Raw genomic sequence first — 23,907 nt, forward strand, 5'->3', positions numbered from 1 at the left:
AGAATATTTCCAAAAGAGACAATGTTTTGGAAATGGGAATAAACACACTCTGGCTGCATGTAAACACAAAACAATGAGAAACTGTAAACACAAAACAATGAGAAACCCTAGCAGTGAGTTGAGCCACACAGAACACTGCAGAAATCAGTTCCCTTCAGTTTTCAGTATTCTAACACTTTTTCCTCTCAGTGAGTTGCTGGCAAGGCCACACACGCTTTCTTTTACAGGTATGCAGAATCTTCAAGTCTAATGAATAAAACCTCCCTCTGCACCAGAAAACGAGGAATTTCTCTCTTAAGCTGAAATCCTAGTAAACCAGGAACGTATAATAAAAGCAAGAGTAGAGTTACTTACATCTGCTTCACAGCAGTAAGCTGGGTGCTACAAATGTGTTTTCTCTTGAAGAGCCTGGCAACATTGAAAAGACAACTCATCAGGCCTCAGGGTACCAAGACTCAGTCCATTCCATATTTAAGATATATATACTTGCCTCACTAATCACCAGCTCTCAGTTTCAGCAACACTCATCAGTCTTTTTTCCCCTATGTACTCTGGCATCCTGACAATAACTGCTAGTTCACCTTCCTACTACCATCCCATTTACTACCTTATTTTTTTCCATCATTTTAGAGACAGGTATTTTTACTTAGGGTATTTCTTGGCCTTTACAATGACAACTGAGAGAACCTCACATTGTTCAGCATGCTTCAACACCTCTCCAAGAGTTAAGCTACTTAGGCAGTATTATCTTCATTTTACAGGCAGGGAGAACAGACAGAGAAAAATGACTGATATTTGAAAAGCATTTAGAAAATTTAGAGTTCTTAACTTTCAGACTCTAAATTAATGAACTAGGAACCTAAGTAATTTTATTGTTTTTGACAGTGTTGCTCTAACTTATATGCCAAAAGTAGTTGTGTTAGAAGTCAGTATGTGATCAAGCCGAGGTCTGAACCACAATCTCCAGACTTAAGAAAGCGCGGAATAGAATGTTCAAGTCACCAGTAAGACTCAAAACATACTTTATTCAAAGAACAGAATTCATGGACAAGACAATTATGTTTACAAGAAAGTCCAGTGTAAAGAAAAATCCGACAACTATTGAAATTAACTTTTCATAAAGTTTCGTATTTTTGGTTAAGGTTCTGGATAAATATATAAGCATATCATACTGAAATACTAACCTAGTAGTTTAATATTTCCATAACAATCAGCTGTACCTGCAGAGTCTACTCTCATGGTAATGCTTGTATATTCAATAGTTTCTTCACAGATTCCTTATACTGAGACATGTTATTTTCTGTTTCACCTTCATTTTTAAGTGCAATTACGGAGTTTCTGTAATTTTTAATCACTTCTGATGCAAGAAGCTCTTCCTTAGTTACACTACTGACATTCTCTGAGGCTTTTATTCGAAGTAGGGTATCCAAGGCATTTTTCTGAGAGTGGCTATTTTCCCAAATATACTCTTCCATGTCTTCCTCAGCCTTCTCGCTCTCCCACGTCTCAGTTTTCTGAAAGAAAATATACATTGTCTTCAAAACTACTCAAAGCTGAAACAAAGCTACAGTAATTGGAGGAAACTTATCTCTATACCAATTCGCTTTAACAATTATGTTCGTCATGGAAGATATTTCCCCTGCTCTGAAGTATAGGGCTTGTAACTCAAGCCTCAAAGTTCAAAAGGTACCTCTATGCCATACATTTTCTGTGCAGAATGAGTTTCTTTCCTCCCACTTAGCAAGTTCTTTATGTATCTGGCAAACATAACCAGATGAGTCAGAATAGGAAAAAAAGCTTATAGACTAGACATGATGAATAACAACAAATCATCTAAAAGTAATAATTTTAAATGACCCTAAATGCTCAAGCTTTGGAAGTAGCCACCTAGCTATTATGTTCCTAGCATATTATTTTGATACATTTACACTGGCTATAAGATGCAACTCAAGACAGCTCATATTGAGTAACCAATGATGAGGGACAGCAATCCTTCACTGTCCTGGAAATGTTTTAATTGTGACTCATAAGAAAAAACACCACCAATCAATCTATTTCCTCTTCCTGCAAAACAAACTGCTTGAAAGAATCTCTTTCTACAAGGCGCCAATTTTTACCTGATCAGTAATAGTAGACAGGATACTGGGGTTATCTGGGTAAGGGAAGACTCAAGGGGGACCTTATTGCTCTCTACAAATACCTGAAAGGCAGATGGAGCAAGCTGGGGGTTGGTCTCTTCTCCCAAGTAAGGAGTGATAAGACAAGAGGTGACAGCCTCAAGATGCACCAGGGGAGGTTTAGACTGGATATTAGGAACAATTTCTTCACTGAAAGGGTGCTCAGGCATTGGAACAGGCTGCCCAGGGCAGTGGTGGAATCACCACTCCTGAAAGTGTTCAAAAACCATGTATGTGAGGCCCTTAGTGACATAGTTTAGTGGTGGACTTGGCAGTGCTGGAGGAACGGCTGGACTTGATGATCTCAAAGCTCTTTTCCAACTGAGCTGATTCTATGATTCTTTGAGAAGCTGAACACAGAAGACATCAGCCCAGTGCCTGTAAATACTTGGCTTCTGAAGCTGCTCTTCGTAAATTTTGTATATTTAATTTTTATTGTACTTTAGTAAATAGATGTGCTTTTTAGATATATCTGCATTTTTATATATTGTAGATTGTATATTTATTTGCATATTTATAACTATTTAGTACTTCACTGATATAAACAGAGTATCCTTATTTCAACTATATAAGAATCACAATTTGAAATACTTTTGGTGCTCATGTTTTTCTTACAGTTATAGAAATCATACCTAAATAAAAATTTTATTTGTCCTGGAGTAAGTTCAAGGAAATATAGTAAATCATTTACATCATATGGATAGATGGATTTTATTTCTTAAAATCCCTTGCCAGAAAGGGCTCTGAAGTAAATTTTCAGCTAGACTATGCAGAGTCCAAAGAGACCTGGCAATCATGAGAGGGTTGGGTTTCTTTTTGCTTTGGTTTTATGGGAGTGGGTTTGGGGGTCGTTTTTCATTTAAAATAATCTGTCCACTAGTAACAAGGATGCTGCAGTCAAACTACAATTTTTAATAACCTTTAATTAAGACCCAGGGTTATTTTTTGCCTACACACCTGTGTGCTTGGGTGTCTCGATGTAAATTTAAAAATACTTTAACAAATGCTGCATACTGCACCTGGTAAACAGAATCACTTGTCTTTTAAATCTCCAAGTCCAAATGTTTAGTCAGAAACAGTGATTAACACTGCTAAAAGGCTCATATGACTGACATTAAAGCCTGGACATAATACAACACAGAAGTGAAAGAACCTCATTCAATATTTAGAGGGGGGGAAAAATAAAGGACAGCCTGTATTGCTGAAACAGTAGTGGAACAAGTGGGTATAGCAGAGTATCCCCTGTACTTTTGGAAAATACTGCAATTCAGCATGGAGATTTAGATAGTTTTAAATTAACTTCATCATCCTGGTTTACATATCCCTTGTTTATCTACATAATGGCTATCCACGACATCTTTTTCCTAAACTCCAAAAGGATTTTAAAGCAAAAACTTCTCTCACAGGGATAGGGTTTCTCAAAAGTAAGGGAATATGGGTGTCGCTCCTGGTCACTCCGTGGACCAAACTCATGTTTGAAGTTCAAACAAAAGATCACTGTGAGGCTTTTAAACACCTTTAAGTTATAGTAGAGATAAAAACTAATTGCAGCTATGACACTACATTTATCTCGTCAGGAAACTCCTTCTCTGCACACATGCATGCTGATAAAGAGTAAGGTTTTAAAAGAGGTCAAACAATCTCTTCAGTATTTCTTTCTTGGAATCCTTCCCGGTAGAATGGCGTCTCAAAATTGATCTTAAAATAAAAACCGACTTCTGGGGAAAAGGGAGGCAGGAAGGGATTTGACAGTAGGGGGAGATTTCAAAATCCATTCCTCTGCCCTGCTACAAAAAGCTAGTATCCGTTGCTGCAATGTTGGTGGCCATGCCTCAAAATGAAAAGTTATCCTACTGTACACAAGTCCAGACATACATCACAAACAGGAAACTGAACAGAAACCAGATATTTGCAAACTGACTGTATTGAGCAAAACTTAAAATACCTTTCCAACCAGATTTACTGCAAGAGAAAAAGTGAATCTGGAATTGTATATTCAAGAAAACACTGCAGGTAGACAAGCACCTATGAACTGAATAGTGGAAATGTTACAAGTGTTGTAGATTTTATTTAAAGTATTATGAAGAAAAATAATGAGACAATGTAGGAAACTTCAAAAATGAGGCGTTCATCACTCAAAGTTTTGTTACTTGTCCCCTGCAAATTTAAAATGCTAGTGAATACTGCACAATGTGTGTTACAAATGATAATGTGTCTGTGAAACAGGGAGTACAAGTGTGCCATTGTGTGACATTTTTCTAGAAACCCCACTTAGTGAATGGGGTTAGAAATCAAGAAAGTATTTTTCTTCAGTGAATTCACTTAAAATGATTGTTTCATTCTATCACATGTAAGACACAATCACAGAAAGTATTAACCAACCTGGCTAAAGATACACTAAGCTGATAATTTCAACTGTTTCTCGTATCAAAACTTTCAGTAAGAACTGAGGAGGTGGGGAAAAAAAAAAAACCACAAAAATCACCAGAAAACTTTTCATATATAGTCAAAGGAACTAAACCTATTACTAAAGAGGCACGGAAGATTTTATTTTATTTATATTTTTTACACTTCCTTTTTTAATGTCATAAACCACATAAGGATTTGTTTCAAATAAAACCTTTCATGCTACAGTTTAAGCCAGTTATTTTTTAAGGTTTACAAGCCTTTATAGTGCTTAATCTGAAGTGCTGACACAGTATAAATCAGTCCTCTGCTGTTTCTTTGGGGAAAAAAGTATTTTAACTAGAATTTGTAAGTGGCACACAAAAATCTTCAAGGCAATTAAAAACATGACTTGTAAGTCAATTTCCTTGTCAGTGGTTTGACCACTTAAAAATTTAAATGCTGTTTATGTTTAGCAAGACCAAGTATTTCAGTGTTTGTTTTGCTGGTTTGTTTTTTTTTTTTTCAGGCAAAGGAAAGTCCTTTAAGTTGCAAGTCAGATTTCAAACCCTATAGAGCCTGGAATAAATACAGCAACAGCACAGGGTAGATAAATCCTCTAGAGCATCAGCGTGTCACAGGAAATACTGTGAGGACTAAACATTCCAGTAAGGTACAAATGCAAAACAGAAAGGAGAACAGGCAGAGAAGAAAGAGCTTTGCCTCAAAAAATATTATTGAAGTAAAAGATGCTATCATACTTAATGATAGTCACAGGCTTAATCTCTGGTTCTGTCACTAACTTAAGTGTCCTCAGAGGTCACCATCATCTAGGTTGCCTTTCTGTAAATTAAGGACAACACTCCACTTCTCCGGCCAAAGTGGCTGCATGTGTTTTCTAGAAAATCCAGGCTTCTGACAGTCATTTGTAAGGTACTTATCTAACTCAGTTTGTAAGATTCTGATCGCATGGAGTGTTTTGTTATGCCCGATAAGACTTCATTTCACTTTGATGTTTAGACTGAAAATTAAACACTTGTAAAAACTGTATTTATGCTTCAAAAAGGTGTCTTGTTTCTCAAGCAACTAGAAATATGGGCTTAAACACAAGGTACTGCACAAAGCCTACTATAGTCTGAAATGCTACAAAGACAATTTTGAAATCGACCTTTTGCTTCACTGTTTTATCCTTTGTAGTTCCAGGCAACGGTATTAAAAAAAAAAAAAAAAAGTTTAACCAGTTTAACCTTTTTTCATTACAATGCAGATTCCCTGTCAGCAAAATTTTTTCCTTTGATTTTATGTTTGAATTCAGATCACCAGAGAGTATTTATTAAATTTAACATCTACTGTGCCACTTAGCTTTATCTTTTCTGACTCGCATTAATGACGAAGCCTTGGGTTGTCAGTTTTTGAGCACTGGTGAGTGCAAAATGAAATTTAATACATACTTCAAAACAAAGTATATATTACAACATTTCCAGACCACCCTTACTTCAGCCTCAGTTTGTGTTATTTAAACCATATATAATGACATGCTGAGAAAGAACACTACTGTAGGAAGGGCAGAATTATATCACACAATTCATTATTCTAAAATCTCAAAGTCAGGATATTTACACTAAGCAGTCTTCAGTTATACTAAAAGGTGCCCAGAGCTCTACATCTGTCACTCCCAGGTACATACTCCCATCACTTGGTTACAGCCCTCCTTTTCATTCAATGGACCTTGAATTTTCTGCTGCCCAGGGAGAATTGCTTCAGCAAGACTTCAGATTTTCTCCTTCCACCCCCCATCTTAAACCATGTGTCACAACATCATGAATGTTCAGAACATGAAGTTAAAGTATACTTCTGAAACCTAAGTAGCCAGAGACCTGCTTAGGTATCAGAAGTGGACTTTCACATATTTTAGGCTGAATTACAAGGTAAACTGCTGTGGTGAAAACTGCAAAATTCTACTGCTACAAAGTTCTACTGGCACAACCTGAAGTGAAAAAAGAAATATGCTTACTCGTAATGGTTTAAAATTACTGTAGATGAAAAAAAAGACAACACAATTTAAGTGCTAATTGGTCTAGAGAAAAGCTACATAATGTATTTTAGGATTATCACCAATGGATATGCAAAAATACTGAGCTGCATGCATACACAGACTGCCCACCCCAGCAGTGCCTTGCAGTTGAATGCTCTACTTAAAAAGGAATGCAAAAGAAATGTGGGACAGTTCCCTCAAATTAATTCTAACTACACAGCTTTGGGGTTCACAGATAAATTTTACTCAAGTCTCTAGTGTCACTCTGTCCATTCTTCAGGTTTTTCCTTCACTTCCCTTTCTATTTCAACTTCCCTGTCATTTCATTTCAAGTACTATTAATGTCTACAATGCAAACACAATGCAAAGAGATGCACCCAGAACACCTTTTGGTTATTACTGTACACATTCAGCAGCCACTTTCCACATACCCCTACTTCTATATTCCTTCTTTTTTCCTGTTTTTTAAGTCTTGATTCTTTTTTACCAGACTACCATAACCACATTACTAGAAAAAGCGAGAGTTCAGAAGTGTGTACAGCATTACTCCACAGTTGTTCTTGGTATGTTAGATTAGACCTTTTACTTTAAGAAACACATTGGAGAACAGCTTGCAACTTCTGTCCCTTTTATAAGCAGTATAAATGATTTTCCTTACTGGGAAATTAACTTTCTGCTCCACTTGTTTCTCCTTTCTGCTTTCAACTTGTAACAGAACTTTTACTTTTTAGTGATAAACTATTAATCTGAGGAGTCTGAAGAAATCAGTTCATGATCTTTTTAACCACTTGAGGGCAGCAAACTCTTACTTCTTAAACACCACTTAATACATAAAAATACATTCAGGTTTAGAAGATGTTACAACATTCAAGAAGGACCATGGTTTAAAGACTGCAGAAATACAAGAGATTGAGTTGCTGTTTAACAATCTACCTAGTATATCTCGCCCTTTCATTGATTAAATAAATCCAGGCACAATCCTAAAGGATAATTTGAAAGCAATCACAGAAAAAGTCCAAAGGTAAATTCAATCCTTACCATATTGCACAAGTCAGATATCTACTGAATACATTCTAAACCCAAATAGAACACAAATATTTGATTAATAATCTGAAAACTATTAAACAGCATGCAAAAGGCAAAAGATCCCCTAGTATTTTAAAATAAGAAAATAAATGTACATTCTTAGGTTTTAATATATGAATATTTTAATGATAATTAAACTCAGGGGCCTGGTATCTGTCTGTATTTATCAAAACTAAGGTGCCAAATGCATCACTCTGGTACACTTCTCACTTCTTATGCATCTCTGTAAGTAATAAAAACTTCAACTAAATTGAGATCGCCATTAGATTTAGGCAGCCTATTAGTCAACCTGTAATTCAAATATGGTGAACCAAGACCACAATAAGTAGAGACCCCTAATTAATACTGCTCCCACTGTTCAGATTCATCTCAAGAAACAGCATGCTCCCTTACCAAGCAGATACTATCACTTGGCCAATATGCTGCCAGTTTTCCATACAGCCTCATAGCTCACTACATACCCAACAAAACCACAATGAACTGTCATTCTTTTAAAAAGGATTCAGATTCCTAAACTACTTGGATGCTCCAGTTTGTAACTAATAAAATTATACATCACTAGCAATTAAAATATAATTACACGTGAAACTACATTTCCTGATTTATATCTGCATACAATTTTTTTCTTTTATATATTCACATCTTCACCGGTTCACAAAATTTAGTAATCCATTATTAAGACAGATCATAGAGTTATGCCACATGTAAGAGAAACAGTAGGCAAATTTTTCAGGACTGAGGACAAAATTTACATGCAGCCAGCTCTTCTTTCACTTAGCAAGAATGAAACACTGCCCTCATCTTTTTCTGGAATTCCATCATGCACATGCATTGAAACAATGTGGCATTACTCTGCTGGGAAAGTCATCAAATCTTGCAATCAGTTCTGTAAAAAGGACTGATGTTACTGACTACATGGAAGGCTACTTCCCATCCATCCCCCTCCAGCATTAAAGTTCGCACAAATTAAAATAAACCATACATTGTTTGCTTATGGCTTACAACAGGTATCAAACTATCTTTCAGCGAGTTATTAAAAGGCATTACCACTGATCATGGGAAAAACAGACCAAACAAGCAAACAAAAACCACACAAAACAAAACACGTCAGACAAAATTAAAAAATCATGTCTCAGGAGACCATTAAGTTTTCATTGAAATCAAAGACAATTACAAGCGATCGATGAACTCATCAAATATTAACATGGAAGTTGAAAGGTGACAAAAGGGCAAGAGACTTGTGCATATTCAATACACACTGAACACACACACAGCAATATCACATAGCCATGTCTTCCATCACTAAGTAATGCTAGAGCGAAGGACAGATGTGGTGTTCGTCTGGAATTAATAAAGCAAGCAATGTCTAGCTCTCTTGTCATTGCTTAATACTGGAAACTGATCTGGCATTAATTTAAGATTTGTAATGCAATGTCATGCTGTTTGGGAGAAAAATATCCATGTGAACAAAGCACTTGAAATCTCAAGTAAATACAGCTTTTAAGATGTTAGTACAACCTGAATTTAATTTGATGCATTCTGCAATTACAAAATGTATCCTTCAAGGCAACTTCCAGTGAAATAGAAATATAGCTCATTCTCCTTATGTTTTTTATGTCATCACTGCAAAAATCAAAATCAAGAACACTAAAATTCAGAAAAATGCTAAATACAGAGATTTAGTTGAAATACTGTAGAATAACTGGAAACAGGAAGAGTTAATTTTAGTAGCTAGTCATCTACAACTTAGTTAAAAGAATATTTCTATGGAAATATACTGATGATGAAGGCTTTCACTGTCTGTCTCTGTGTGTGACTAATAAAGTATTATTTTATTATATAAATATATATATCTAATGTGACTAATAAAGTATTACATTTAAACAAAGTTAATTTATCCAAAATATAACTATGGGGTTTCAACAGTAATTTCGTTTTGGACTGTTATCCTGTTTTCTGTTAAAAATGGCTGTAAAATTGTGGAAGACAATACTTATAACCACCACAAATAACCACAAAAATACAGGAGACGAATCTGAAGAACTCACTGTAAGAGAAAGATCTGTGGTCTAAAGATATCTTATTATATTTAGAGGACCAAAGAACTGTAGTAAACTATCAATGAACTGCAGTAATATCTAACATTTACAATCGACATTTCACATGCATAACAATTTAACAAAAACTGCTGGAAAAAATTCCAAACACGTCATATCTGGAATGATTATAGAAATGTTTACATTACACTTGCCTTGACAGAAATATTTACCTAAAGAGTCACAAGAATTTTATGTATTTTTCGGGACACTAACTCAGATCTAATGAAATCCTAAAAATAACAGAAGTGGGGGAGGATGTCCCATTCCTGAGCAAAAGGGAGCTCAGAAAAGCAGCCCTTCCTTACTTCTTCCAGCTTGAGGGAAGAGCATTTAAGAAGCAGAATACTTTCAAGTTACCGCCATGATTTACTGCAGCTCAGGAAAAGCCCAAGACAGATTCTAACTAACAGATAAGAAGAGTTTGGAATCAGGCAAAATGTAGATACCGTGCTGTTAGCTTTCATAGCTTTAAAGCTGGTAACACACCCCTCTGCTTCTTTGGAATAGACTTGTTTTCGTCCTCAAACACTGTCACTGCTGAAAGTGCATAGATCGCATGATAATCACAGAGTACACCGTTTCTCTGGATGCACTTAATTCATATTTGAATATTGTGCGTAGGCAGCCCAACATGCTGGGTATATTTAGGAATCCTGAGAATTAAGGCATTTGCCGTTAGGCTCAGGGTCAGTTTTAGACTCGTTGTTGTGAGAAACAAAGTATTGGGAAAGAATCTCATACTAAGGTCAAAAACTAGAGAACTTCTGAAAACAGGCAAACTATGTATACAAACAGGATAGCATTTGTGAAGTTAAAAAATAATGTACCATAAGCTGACTGGGGAATTGAGATTCAAACATAAGCAACGTAGCTTGGTTAAATTTGAAGAAAAGTGAGGTGGAAGAGGAAAAAAAAAATCTAAGATAACTTACTTGAAGCTGCACACAGTCACGGAACTTTTTATAACTGATGAGAGAGCATGCATGTGCCTTAGAGAGCAAGAGTTATTCACAATTGCTTACCCAGGATTCATGGTACAAAACTGTGAGGAGGTGTATGCCATAATCATAGTTCTGTCTTCTTAGTGGACACCTGAAAGTTCAAAAACAAAGCTAGTCTTTCTGAAATTAAACCACTGTAGCATATTTTTGAATGAAATGTTAACATTAAAATTTCTAAGATTTAATGTAGGAAGCTTAGGAGGTTTGTGTTTGATTCATATGCATTTCTGAATTACACATAAACAAGAATAACATAAAGGCATGAGTATTAAGAACAAAGAAGAACAGACATCTGCAAGTCAGCAGGAAAATGTACAAAATGCAAGAGTTTACAGATCTTCAGGAAACATTAAAAACCTGTTTGCCCTCTGTGCCAAACTGGAATCCAACATAAGGGAGTCTGAACTCCCTTAAAAAAATACTTATTTTTCCCCCCAGATCTGAATGAAGGAGCATGACTGGTGAAATCAGCTATGAAATACAGTTCAGAACAGACCTAGCCAACAATTTAAGAAGAAAAGTTTTCATCAATGTAGCTGTAAGTCAAAACGTGATCACTAGTAAATTTTGCTGGGATAAGACACAGTCCTGCAAAACCAGTGTTTTTCTTAAAATTAGTCATCAAAACCTTCTGCTGAGAAGGCACCCAGACCCTTCTACACTGTGACTACAGGCATGTTCTTTCCTTCTTGTAACTGTACCTGTCGGTTGTAATTGTGAGGATATCTGTATCCTTACAGTACCGCTCTCCTACAAGTTTAACAAGCTTCTTCTTTGCATGTTCATCCAAATTCAAGTTGGAAAGTTTAACCTTCAAGTACAAGAGAAAACACCTTTAATTACTGAATAAATTCAATCTCTGCACCCAGAAGATATTTTGAGATAGTTAGACACATCTTTAATCAAGAGCTATTAAATATGCATTTGCAGAATTTCTTCTGATTGTATCACATCAGAAGTATTAACACAAGGCAAGTATAATATGAATATTCAAACAGTAAGTTTCTTTACATCCAAATGCCAGAGCTGCTGCGGGAGAATATTTCTACTCAAACTTTTTTTCAGAGCAAAAAAGAGCTATCAGTATAGTCTGTAGCTGTACTGAATATTTACATGTACTTCATATGGAAAAAATTAAATCCTTAATTGTTTTTTTCTCCCAAATACAGATCAGTAAAGTTAATACTAAAATATACCAAAGGTCTTTATTACAAGCATCCAAAAGAGAAAGACAGACACCAATTCAATAGACATCAGATCAGAATCCTCAAAACAATTATTGGGAGTAAATTAGAAGTATGTAAATGCACACAGATGACAATATGTTGATCAACAACGATGTGAATGGCTTATCTTCTGTTCCCATAGCAGGAAACCCACAAAGAGAAGATATACAACAAAGAACTATTATTTATTTAAAAAACATTGTCCTCCCTCCCTTCAAAAAAAAAACCAAAAACAAACCACATAAAACCACAACAAACCCACTAAGTTAGTCTGACTAGTTTCCGTGTGCAATAATGAGTATGACAACAAGATGGTTTTAACTATCTGTTTACATAATAGTAAATAAGAAGGCTGAGAACTAACAGTCTAATATACATGGTATTGGCAATGTGAGTTTCTATTAAGTGAGAGTTGCTGAGGAATATTAAAAACATGAAGACCTAATAGTAGTCTCTTACTAATTTGCATACAAATTTGTGAAACCTTGCTCTTGGACCATGGATCTGAATTAGGAGACAAACCCAGAAAGGCTAAAGTCTGGTATGCAATGACTACAAGGGGATGGTGAAGTTATTGCTAACAGCGGTGTAAAATGTCCATTTAAGTCAATGACAGACTGTTAAATTTCAGCCCCAAAGGTTTCACAACATAAAGGGAAAGCGGAAACTCCCACAGACAAAATGAACTACTACAGCTCAAAGTCACCATGGTTAGATGTATTATGAGTGTTACAAGCATATGGTATCATGCAGTATTTGAACTTGTATACTGATAGAGTAAGAACACAACTATCACTGACCACGCTGCTGCTGCTCTTAAGATAGGCTCAAATCTCATCTTCAAAACATGTTTAATTACACAGCACAATCCTATCTTGACTACCATGAGGGCAGGCAAGCACTGGAACAGGTTGTCCAGAGAGGCTGTGCCATCCCCAACCTTGGAGGTTTTCAAGATGCAACTGGATGAAGTCCCAAGTAACCTGGTTTGATCTCATACTTACTTTGAGCAGAAGGTCAGACTGGAAAACTCAAGTATCCCATGATCCTATGATTAGGCTGCCTCTCCTACTGCATACACACTGATGCCTGGAAGCTTGCCAACTCAATACATGCTAATAGTACTACATTCATATGACCCATCTTTCAATACCTGTGCACTTCTGAAGTCTATAAATTAGGAATGAGAGAGTCTAAGCAAGACGTTGAGTACAAAGGCACTTACACACCCTTCTATAAATAGATTCTTCAGAAGCTACAATATTTTGTTTATATATCAGAGCTTAGCCTTCACTTATAAACACACATCCATAACCTTACAACCTCAGTTCCAACATGCTTAAGGAAATCCACTGCTTTTTATTCAGACATTCAGTAAACCATTTCCCTCATTTCCTTACAACATATCATACTTGCACTAAGGTTCTGGGGGGGAAAAAAAAAAGAAAAGCTGTTTACCAAAAATATTACTTACTCTTAAAGTCACCACTCTTGCTTTGGGATTACGAATAGACGTCCCTGAAGAAACATAATCTGTTGTTTCAATTTCAATAGGAAAATGCTGTTCACATTTCTCATCACTGTCCAAGGCACTTGGCCATTCAGTGCAGAAATCTGAATAATAAAGAGAAAACACTAGTACCTGTTGGTTTGTTTGAGGATTTTTCAAATTTACAGCAATGCATCTTTTAAGAAGTTCTATTTATAGAAACTGTATTCATTTAGATAATGGCAGAGTCTCTGCTAAACCTGCTCCAGTATTTCTATCTCTTTCTTTGTACTGGGTTCCCCAAAACAGGACACAATACTCCAGATGCAGTCTCACAATTGCCAAATAGAATCACAGAATGGTTCAGGTTGGAAGGGACACTGAAGATCACCAAGACCAACCCCCTGCCCTAGCCAAGGACATCTTTCATTATATCAGGCTGGTCAAGGCCATCCAACATGGCCTTGAATAGATCCAATGATGAGGCACCCCCAGCTTCTCTAGGTAAGCTCTTCCAGTGTCAACACTATCATTGTAAAAAATGCCTTCCTTATGTCCAGTCTACTCTCTCACAGCTTAAAAACACTGCCCTTTGACCTGTCACCCAAGACCTGGATAAAAAGTCTCTCCCCATCTTTCTTATAAGCTCCCTTTATATACTGAAAGGCAACAATAAGGTTCCCCCAGAGCCTTCTCTTCTCCATGCTGAACAACTCCAACTTTCTCAGCCTTTCTTCACAGGAGAGGTGTTCCATCCCTCTGGTCATCTGTGTGGCCCTCCTCTAGCAGGTCCACATCCTTCTTGTACTGGGAATCTTAGAAGTGCATGCAATGTTCAACAGAGGGAGAAGAATTACTTTTCTGAATATGGTGACTACACTCTTGTTAATAAAATCCAGTATGTAGTTAGCTTCCCTTGCCACAAGGGCACACAACTAACTCATGTTCAATTTTCAAATGCCCACAAAGCTCTACCACAATGCTTCTTTCTAGCTGTTTGCCCCCATCCCTTGCTTGTACTGTTATTCCATTCCAGATGTGGGACTCTGTAGTTGCCTTTGTCCTGCAGGACTCAATACAGCAACAAGCAAGCATACAACACTATCCAAAGCCTGACAAATAACCAGCTTCAGAGGTGTACCATGTCTCACCTTCTATTTCATTGCACATAGTTACCTTTTGCATTGTCTTAAAATCCTGAGAGATGGTTTTTAAAAACAGTAAAAATTAAAAAAAAACCACAAAAAAACCAAACAAAAAAAACCCACCCAAACCAACAACAAACCAAAACTTCACCTTTAAGAGCTGCACAGTGTTTCTTAATTGCCGGAGGAGTAAGATGCAAAAAATTGGGAATCTGAAACAGACATATTAAGAGTTACTAAAGTAATAGCTCTTTGTCTGTTTATAAATAAAGGGGCATTACTGAAATCTGATTATACTTTCAACTTTTGTTAAGGCAGTAGAATACACTTAATAAAATTTTCAGGTAAGAAGGCTATTCTCCAGCCCAATTTAATAAGACTTAAGTTAGCCCCATTACAAAGGTACAGGCATGATAGTCGTAAATAAGTCTCCTGATTTGGTTCATTAATTACACTTGTATTTGCTACCATTTATTTTAGAAATTAAGAGTATTATCCTATTTAATAATAGAAAACAGTATCCAATACAAATATTCCAATCAAGGCAGCGCAGTCTTAGTGAATAATAATAAATTTAAAAGTCAGCACATACCAGTGACATGTGTCTTACCTTCAAAAGTTCTAAGTTGCCTTCTTTTGGTGGAGGTACTCCTCTCTTCACTGGGTAACCCATTCGAATTGGGAGAGGCACAGAGGCAGGTTTAAACACAGCTGCTGTTGGATAAACACTGGTCCAGTCCTGATCAACAGCCATCTTCTCAGTTCTGGGAGATATATGCTAATAAATTGAAAATTATAAAAGTCTGATGGGAGACACATTTTTTTTTTTGAGACAAAGCAGAAGCAACACATGCCCCAGTTACCTTAGGAATAAATTTCCACAGCTAGAAATTTCAAGACACCTTTACATCAAAAGTTAGTGTTCATCTGTAAAGGAATTTTTAAAAGACAGCCTGGGCAGCAGGTCTTTCCCAGTCTAAACATTTCAGAAATGCTTAGAAAGAAATACATATATTTAGTATGTGCCAGGTCCACTTTTACTATTTGCAAAATCATACCTAATACACTACTTTTGAAATTTATGTGTGGAATAAATAAGAAAATTCCCAGTGATTAAATATTCAGGTATGAATTTTAATTCTACTTTTAAAAAACAATTTCACTTATGCACAAAACTAGATGTTTTAGTTATGTCAGAAAGCAAGAACTACAAATCCTGTAAACTCAAACAAAAAACAACATTAAAATGTCTGGTTTTATTTTAAATGCAACTTTAAGATACTTTTAAGACCTGCAGTAAAAAGTGTCAATACAGACTAATCATTAGCTTGTTACTGTTAATGGTTTTGCCTTTATAAGAACACAGACTGAAAACAGCTGGGACATTCAAGAAGCTAGGTGCTGGCTCTGGGATAATCACAGTGGATTGTTTCACCAGGCTTTGACTGAAGAAGGGGTTCCTATACAAACTGTTAAGACATACAGCTTAGAAAACTTTTTCAAACACCTCAATTAACTGCAAACAGTTTCAGTGCTTACTGATCTTATGAACTGTTGTGTCCTGCCTCTTCTCCTTGCTAAAGCTGAAAAAAAGAAAAACATTTTCAATAGAAACTATTATACTCTAATTTAAACATTTTCAGACCTCCCCCCTCCAAAAAAACAACACCAAAACAATGTGGGCTTTATAATACGTGGACAAACAAAGGTGGATCTGATTATAATTATTTTCCAGTATCCTGTTTGAACTTGCAATTTGTTTTTTAATTATTGCTACATTACAATACAGTATGTATTAAGCAAAAAATACTGAATGGGATTTAGGAGTGGATGTTTGGGTTCTTTCTTCCCCATTAATTTGACTTGCACCCCTACCCCACATAAGCCTTGGAAAGACTTGTGAATTTCAGTTATTTTGTTTTCCTTGTCTAAGTATTTTATAGATACACTTCTGTTCCTCCTCCTCTTCCTATATACAAATCTAAACTGAAGAATACACATGGGGCTCTGCAACAACTAACACATAGCATTCTTTTATCCCTTTATCTGCTGTTTTTGCAGTGCTTTCACAAACAGACACACTTCATTCATATCAATCTCATTATTTCTGTTACAAACACCTACAATTTCAGGGCAGGAGATATTTTGCTTCTGTGGTGCCACATCCTCTAACATCAAACATCACTTACAGATCCTTTCTGCTCTTGAATCTGCAAGTAACAAATGCCTACCCAGCCCTGGGAAGAATGTTGCTACAACTCTGGCAAACAAGTTTCCATTTGACCTCAGAACCTCCTGAAGCTCCAGTTTGACGCCAGGCATGACATCAAATGTTTAACATGACTGCACATCCCATAATAAACTGTGAAATGCTTATTCGCAATACCTAAAAACAGGCAATGTGCTGCAGGTCCACTGTAATCCTGAGTGTCCACCTCTGAAGCCCCCAACATAAGACCTGTTGGAGTATGTCCAGAGAAGGCCACAAAGATGCTCCAAGGGCTGGAGCACTTCCCCTATGGAGACAGGCTGAGAGAGCTGGGGTTTTCCAGCCTGGAAAACAGAAGGCTCTGGGGAAAACCCGTATCAGCTTCCAGTGCCTAAATGGGGGTTGCAAAATATTTGGAGAGACACTTTTTTACAAGACTCTGTGAGACAGGACAAGGGCAAACAGCTTTAACCTGCAGAGGGGAGATTTAGATTGGATAGTAGGAAAAAAATTCTTCACTATGAGGGTGGTGAGGCCCTGGCACAAGTTGCCCAGAGAAGCTGAGGCTGCCCCATCCCTGGCAGTGCTCAAGGCCAGGCTCGACAGGGCTTTGAGCAACCTGGTCTAGTGGAAGGTGTCTCTGCCTGTGGCAGGGGGGTGGACCTGGATGATCTTCAAGGTCCATTCCAGCCCAAAACAGTCTGTGATTCTATGATCCTTTGAATCTAGCAGTGTCTAGCAAACACCAAGTTGCTTACTTCTGTCTTCAGACTATTCACTACATTTGCACTACCAAAATTTATAACCTTTATCACAAAATACTTCAAAGATAAAATAAACCCCCTCCTGCAAATACTTGCAAATAAAACGCCTTAATCAGAGCGGCCTGCTGCCGGGAAGGAAGGAGAGCCAAGAGCCTGAGCTCGCCGCCCGCTCTCGGACCATCCACCCCCCCCAGAGCCCGGAACCCCAGCCCCATACGGCTGCACGCCTACCGCCACCGCAACGTATGCCTGCCTGCTCTCACCTTCCCCCTGCTGTCCTTCCTTGCCGCTCACCGCAGGCGCGGAGGAATAAGCCGCAGCCGCAAAGCGAGGCGCGACCACAACCATCCCGCGGCACCGGGACAGCACGACCCAACAACCAGCCAAAGCCGCGCCGCTCACGGGCGCCATCTTGGTAGCTGCCGCACACAGGCTACCCCCCGGCCAACCTCGCGTCACGACGGTAGCTGGCTCGGGCCACACCAGCTGGAAAAGCGAACGGGAGCAGTTCCCCGCCCTCAAGGAGGATGGGAGAGGGGCGTGCTGCGGTCGCCGAGGGAGGTCCCGACCCCAGCGAGGCTTCAGGAGCGGGACGAAACTATGGCGGGGAGCTTACGACCCCAGAGAGAGGGCTGGGGAGCGAAGAAGGAGAAGAGTGTACTGCAGGGTCGTGCTATGCCCGCGTGTTGTGCCTCCGCCATCTTAGTGCGTGTAGTTCCCGTCCGGGCTGAGGATGCCCGCCGGATTGCAGGCTGTGGCCGGAGGGGAGTGATCGGGGTTTGTGCGGGTGGCTCTTTTCACGAAGTCCGTTTTTTGTCTCTTGCAAATAAAAATTCAAGTTCTCAGTCCCTGAATGCTCTTTGTATCATTAAAACAGGGACTAGCTTCTCCAGCTTACTCCTGAAGCAATTCTCCGTGCATTTCATTAGCAAAACGCAAACAGGTTCAGCCCTGTGTGAACCTGGACTAGACTGCTGGTTTTCTTCAATGACAGCTTTTTTCTACTTTTTAGAACCTGTTGCATGCAAGAGTTAGTGCTCTTTATAGCAAAATACTCGTATCCCTGGCCATGCTCAAGGAGTTCTTTTCATCTATTTGCTTCAGGTTACAACATAGCCGTAATGTGTTTTACCCTTGCAGTATTAATATAGCACAGAATAGTAGCATGGTTGGAAAGGACCTCAAGACCACCTAGTCCCAGTGCCCCTTGCCATGGGCAGGGACACCTCACACTAGACTGTTGCCCAAGGCTCTTTCTAGACACTGTACTGTTTGTGTTAACTGTTACTAAAGAAAGTGAACATCAAATTGTCTACTTCAGAAGGTTGGGTTTTTTTTTTTTTTAAAGAAACATGTATGGGATGTTCAAGTTGATAGAATAAAAGCTCTGGGGAATCACAGCTTCTTCCAGAACCCTTATTGTCAAACCAGCCTGTTTTCTACAGCTACTTTTAAGCAAACCGAGTTTTGTCTCATCACAGATTTCTTTGACTCAGCCAAGCTAAACACAGCCCCACATTTCTAAAAGGTGGACAAAACTGAAGTGCTCCAGATCCAACGTGTCTTTCCTGAACTCATCACATTCAGCTGATTCATCACCATGTGTTACCACTTGCTTGTAAATTGCTGATGCTACAGAAATACATATTTACATAAATAGGCTAGGAAATGCACTAGGATGAGAAGGATCTCCACAGCCACTAAGTTTTGATCGAAGTCTTCCATCAGACTCTTTTCCCATTCCATCTTGTATGGCTTCTCCGACAGATGTGTACCTGAAAAAATCCAGTCCACACACAGCAAGCTGATTTCTTATAAAAGAAAAGCAGGGAAAAACCTGCCACACACTGTTTTTGCAGATGCTACTCTTCAATTAATAAATGTTTGTGGCCATTTTTTTGTTTTTATTTAATGTTTTGTCATCCTAGCAAGCTTTACCAGAAGTCTCAAAAAAAAAAAAAAACCACACAAAAAAAAAACCCACCAAAACCCATCATAATCTGCATTTTTATAGTTAAATGCTTCATCTGAATGTGTTTTTTTTTTTTTTTTCATGAGCAGTAGGCTAATTCTATCACAGAGAAACTAGTTAAGGTTAGACAGATATTCGTAACACTACTGCTATAGTGATCCACTTACAAGCTCATTAACTAGAGACCAACAGGCCTGTAGACTGGCCTTACGAATTTACCTCAGGATACATTCTTTGCATACTTTGTTAGCGTACAAGTGTTCCTTCTTTCAAGATGCATGTACATTTTGAAAAGCCCTTCCAGTTAAAGTACAACTGAAGCCACTTCATTTTTATTTGAAACTATGATTTTGCAAAAATTATGTTTGGGGAAGAAAAACAGACATGTATAGAAACTCAGATAAGCAGAAACATATTGGAGATGTTAGATAAGTGTGTGTTTATGTAGGTAAATCATAGATTACGTTACTACTATTTTTCAGTTTTTGTGATTTCTTTCCCATTTTCTTAGTGAAAAAGCCAGCATTTACAAGGGCTCTGTCCTCTCTCTCAGTAAGAGATTATGGTTCATCTTTAATTTTTCCAGTCAGATTTAATTTCACATGAGCATTCAATAAGTAAAAATTTACTGTTGAATGAGGGAATTTCCTACTATGGTTGAATCCCACCCCTGGTTAACATTCTGAGTTCACAGAGCAGTGGCATTGTAATTACCAGGTAGCTATATACCCTTCTGCCTGTACTAAGCTAAGTCAGCCTGGGTTAATTTGATTGCCTGGAACACAATGAGAAGACACTTGGTCAGCCTGTCTGTGCTCGAGGTCTTAATGTCTATGCAGAATAGATTATGAATACTGAAGCCTGACTTTCTGATCATGTTGCACATACTCTAGAATAAGTAAAGAATTTAGAGCTACCAGAGAAAGTAATAGGTAGTTGTCTTAAATTACAGGACATAGATGAAATAGGAGATTTCTTGCTAAGGATATTCTCCATTTGGGAATGAGGTGTATAATTTCAGAAGAATTACTGCCTTGGGCTCCAGATCAGTACAGAAAGAGAAGGTAATGAGGACCTGTGACATTAAGAATTTCAAGTTTAGTTTACCTTTCTTTAGTGTCAGCTTGGTAGTCAATTAAAGGTAGTATAAAAAAGCCTACAGAAGGAAGTTTTATGGGAATCTTTTTAACAGAATATCTGACTTTTTAAACTCATACATGTAAATGTAAAATGTGCAACTGCACTTATCCTGCACTTATGATCTTTGTCAACTTTCCCTACTTCCTCTTCAGTTTTAACACACAACTCCTATGTAAAAAGTCTCTCCTGAAGAAATAGTTACATTTTTATCAATCTTTTCAAATATACCTGTTACAAGGATCCACTTTTAATGATATTCTGTTGCAACCTCAGTACCAATAAAAGCGTCCTTCTCCTCCAGTGCATTGCTAATGATTTAAACCAACCCAATAGAACAATACTAGGACACTTAATATAATTGAAGATAGGAATCAAGTAACAGCTGAGGTTCACTCTACAAGAATTTATATCGTCTCTTATTGTTTGAAGGCTCTCCATGACTGCTATCTGATATGTCTTCATTAATTAGAATAGGTACAATATTTCAATCAGTAACTTTGTCTTTTATGCAATATGAGCGTTTCAAGAGATACTTTGCTGTACGTGGTAGCACTTTATTTTAGTTCTTACATTTTTTTAGTGTTCTTATTCTTTTTATGGAGGTATTAAAAATACTACAGCTTTCTATGAAGATTTATTATGATTATAATTACCTTAAGAATACTGCTGACCTAAGCAAACAGCGCTAAACTTAAAAGACCAAACACACCTTAAACTTTAGATCAAGCTGTTCTCTACTGTCTAGGTAGAATAACATGAGATCAGCAGAATTTGGCTTCACCACTGTAAAAAATAGCTTCCATGGAATGTATTATAATTGTTGCTTGATTTACCGTAGTGCCTAAAATGGGAAACATGTTCAGGAGTTTATGATGCTGCCTTCAATAAACGAAATATTCTTAATCAGTATATAATGCCATGTTAGAAAATGCACCCACATGATATAAACGTCTCCTTATTTTCAATATTTCAATGTAATAATTCCCATCTTTCCAAAAGCCCACTGAAATGACAGTGAAATTAGCAACGTTTTGTACTTTGTCACAATTATTTCACCACAGTGTGTGATTATTGTCTGAAAAGTGAGGTTAAGAACAATGGTGCCTGAATCCATGGCATCCCAGAGTTATTTCCTTTCTGCTATGGATCACTCAAACTCTTAAATATCAGATCTAATTTTGTTGAGCCCAACATTGTCTTTACCATAAAACTATTAACCAAACAGATCACTGCTCTGTGCAAATGAGAGCAACATACACTTAAATAGCACACACAGCCCACAGTGGCATTGGCAAACCATGGGTCTAATAGAAATTTGTGCATTTTAAACTTAGATGAACCATGTTTCATGAGTCATGGAATTGAATACTTTTCACAGTTCCCAAGCAGCCTAATCTGAAGAACCTTTTTGAAAACAGGAATTCTTTTCTTTTACCGGGACTAACTGGGGAAAAACTTATACGTGCACCTTGCTCACTTACGGAGGGCGTGATCTGAGAGCTTTTCTGTCCATCAGACGCTTTGCACATTTCTGCAGGAGTTGAGGAGGGTGAAGGTTCCCTCTCAGGTGACTGCTGGTAGTCATATGCCATGTCCAGAGTGAAGAGGTTTGGGAGGGGATGGGGGGACTCTCTGTGCAGGATCTTCGGGCACTCTCCAGGGTGCTGAATCCCTTGAACAGGCTCTGGAAGGAAATTAAAGTGCACTTTCAATATACACGCTCTTGTGCTTTCCCCCTCTTGTCATCCCTGTATGCAGAGGATAGCCACAAAGCCTGTGTCTATGGGCAATACCACCGGGTGTATACAGTGCTCTTACTGTTTCCAGACTGAAAACCGCACTCTTCAAAGGAAGGAGCTCTTTTTGTCAATGGATATTTTACATTGGTAGCCTTCTCACTCTACTGCTTGGGCTGCATTTTCACCATGTTGCCCAGTGCTTTAATATGGGACATGTAATAGTGTTATTGTACCTGTCACTGCAACCAGCACTTCTCCCATTTTCATTGCACAAAATGGCAGTTTGCCTGGATAGCGTGGATGGCTGGGTAACACAAAAGATGAATGAAACCAAATAGGCAAATGGAGGAATAACAAATAGTTGGCTTTACTTGGGGATTGCTATGTCAGTTGTCAGTGGGTTTTACTTAACAGAACTAGCTGTTTTTCTCTGTCTTTATAGTCAACACTTGTTGAGTAGCTTTTTAACCAACTAGTCAAAATCAGAATTAGAGACTTCCGAAAGAATCTTTCAGCCCATATGCTTGCAGTGTTGATGAAATTTCAAAAAATGCAATAGACGAGAATGGTACGAACAGACAGACAAACTGATCTGGAAGTTGCTACTAGGTCTCCCCATACTGATCATATGAATTAATTAATTAATATTTCCACATGAATTGGAAGGCATAGAGTTTGTTTAATTGCAGTCAGCCAAACAGCCATATTTCATAGTATAAGATCTACTAGATCTTAGTATAAGATCTATAAATATGTGATATATCTCATACTAAGAGACTGACATTTTATTCACATCACAGTTGTTACTGATTACCTGAAGAACATGCATATTCTGTTTTGTTTTTCTAGTAAAGCATTTTATTTTCAGTTTGAACAGAGAGAAAAAAAATGCATAACTGGAAGAGTCATCTTCCTTTCTTGTAGCAGTTCCATGCTGGAAATGAGAGATTTATATAATTGTTAGATACTACTCTGGGTCAAGCAGTCAGCCTTGGAGACTCTCTGTATTAACACTAAAATTATGAAGCAGTGCCAACATGTATAAAAGGCAGTTTAGCATTTCAGATCTTTCCCCATTTAGTAAAATGCTACAATAGATTTTATTTGACAAGCTTTAGGTAGTGAATGGAAGCCCAATGTCACAATCTGATGACTTTTTATGTACCATCCTTCCAAAATCATATACACAAGTCATGATAATTTATCTTCCGCATGTCCTTGCAAAGAAGAATATTTGTATTCATGGTGCACATTGCATGGATTGCAAAGTGCTCTACAGACAACTGAACTATCTAACATATTTGCAAGACAGGTATCACCCCATTTTCAAATTGCAGTTCAAAAATGAGCAGTACAGGAAGTACTGTTATGTAAATTGGAGCTCAAGTCTATACCCCTTTCAAGATCCCTAATTCCCCACAGTAAGCTTTGATGTACAGT

General features: G+C 37.7%; 2 protein-coding genes across 2 annotated transcripts in view; both read right to left on the reverse strand.

Moving 5' to 3' along the window:
- CCDC91 (coiled-coil domain containing 91) overlaps window positions 1-23,907 on the reverse strand; it is a 562,122-nt gene that overhangs the window by 329,312 nt on the left and 208,903 nt on the right. The gene's annotated exons all lie outside the window — the stretch shown is intronic.
- MRPS35 (mitochondrial ribosomal protein S35) lies at window positions 1,006-18,088 on the reverse strand. Its single transcript, XM_065672325.1, has 8 exons — window positions 17,880-18,088; window positions 16,183-16,226; window positions 15,254-15,421; window positions 14,795-14,855; window positions 13,484-13,623; window positions 11,485-11,594; window positions 10,805-10,874; window positions 1,006-1,514 (listed from the first exon to the last, which is right to left on the reverse strand). The coding sequence occupies exons 1-8, from the start codon at window positions 18,025-18,027 to the stop codon at window positions 1,236-1,238; spliced, it is 1,020 nt and encodes a 339-aa protein (XP_065528397.1). The 5' UTR covers window positions 18,028-18,088; the 3' UTR covers window positions 1,006-1,235.

Source organism: Lathamus discolor, chromosome 1 (genome assembly GCF_037157495.1).
Source record: "Lathamus discolor isolate bLatDis1 chromosome 1, bLatDis1.hap1, whole genome shotgun sequence".
Lineage (NCBI taxonomy): Eukaryota > Metazoa > Chordata > Aves > Psittaciformes > Psittacidae > Lathamus > Lathamus discolor.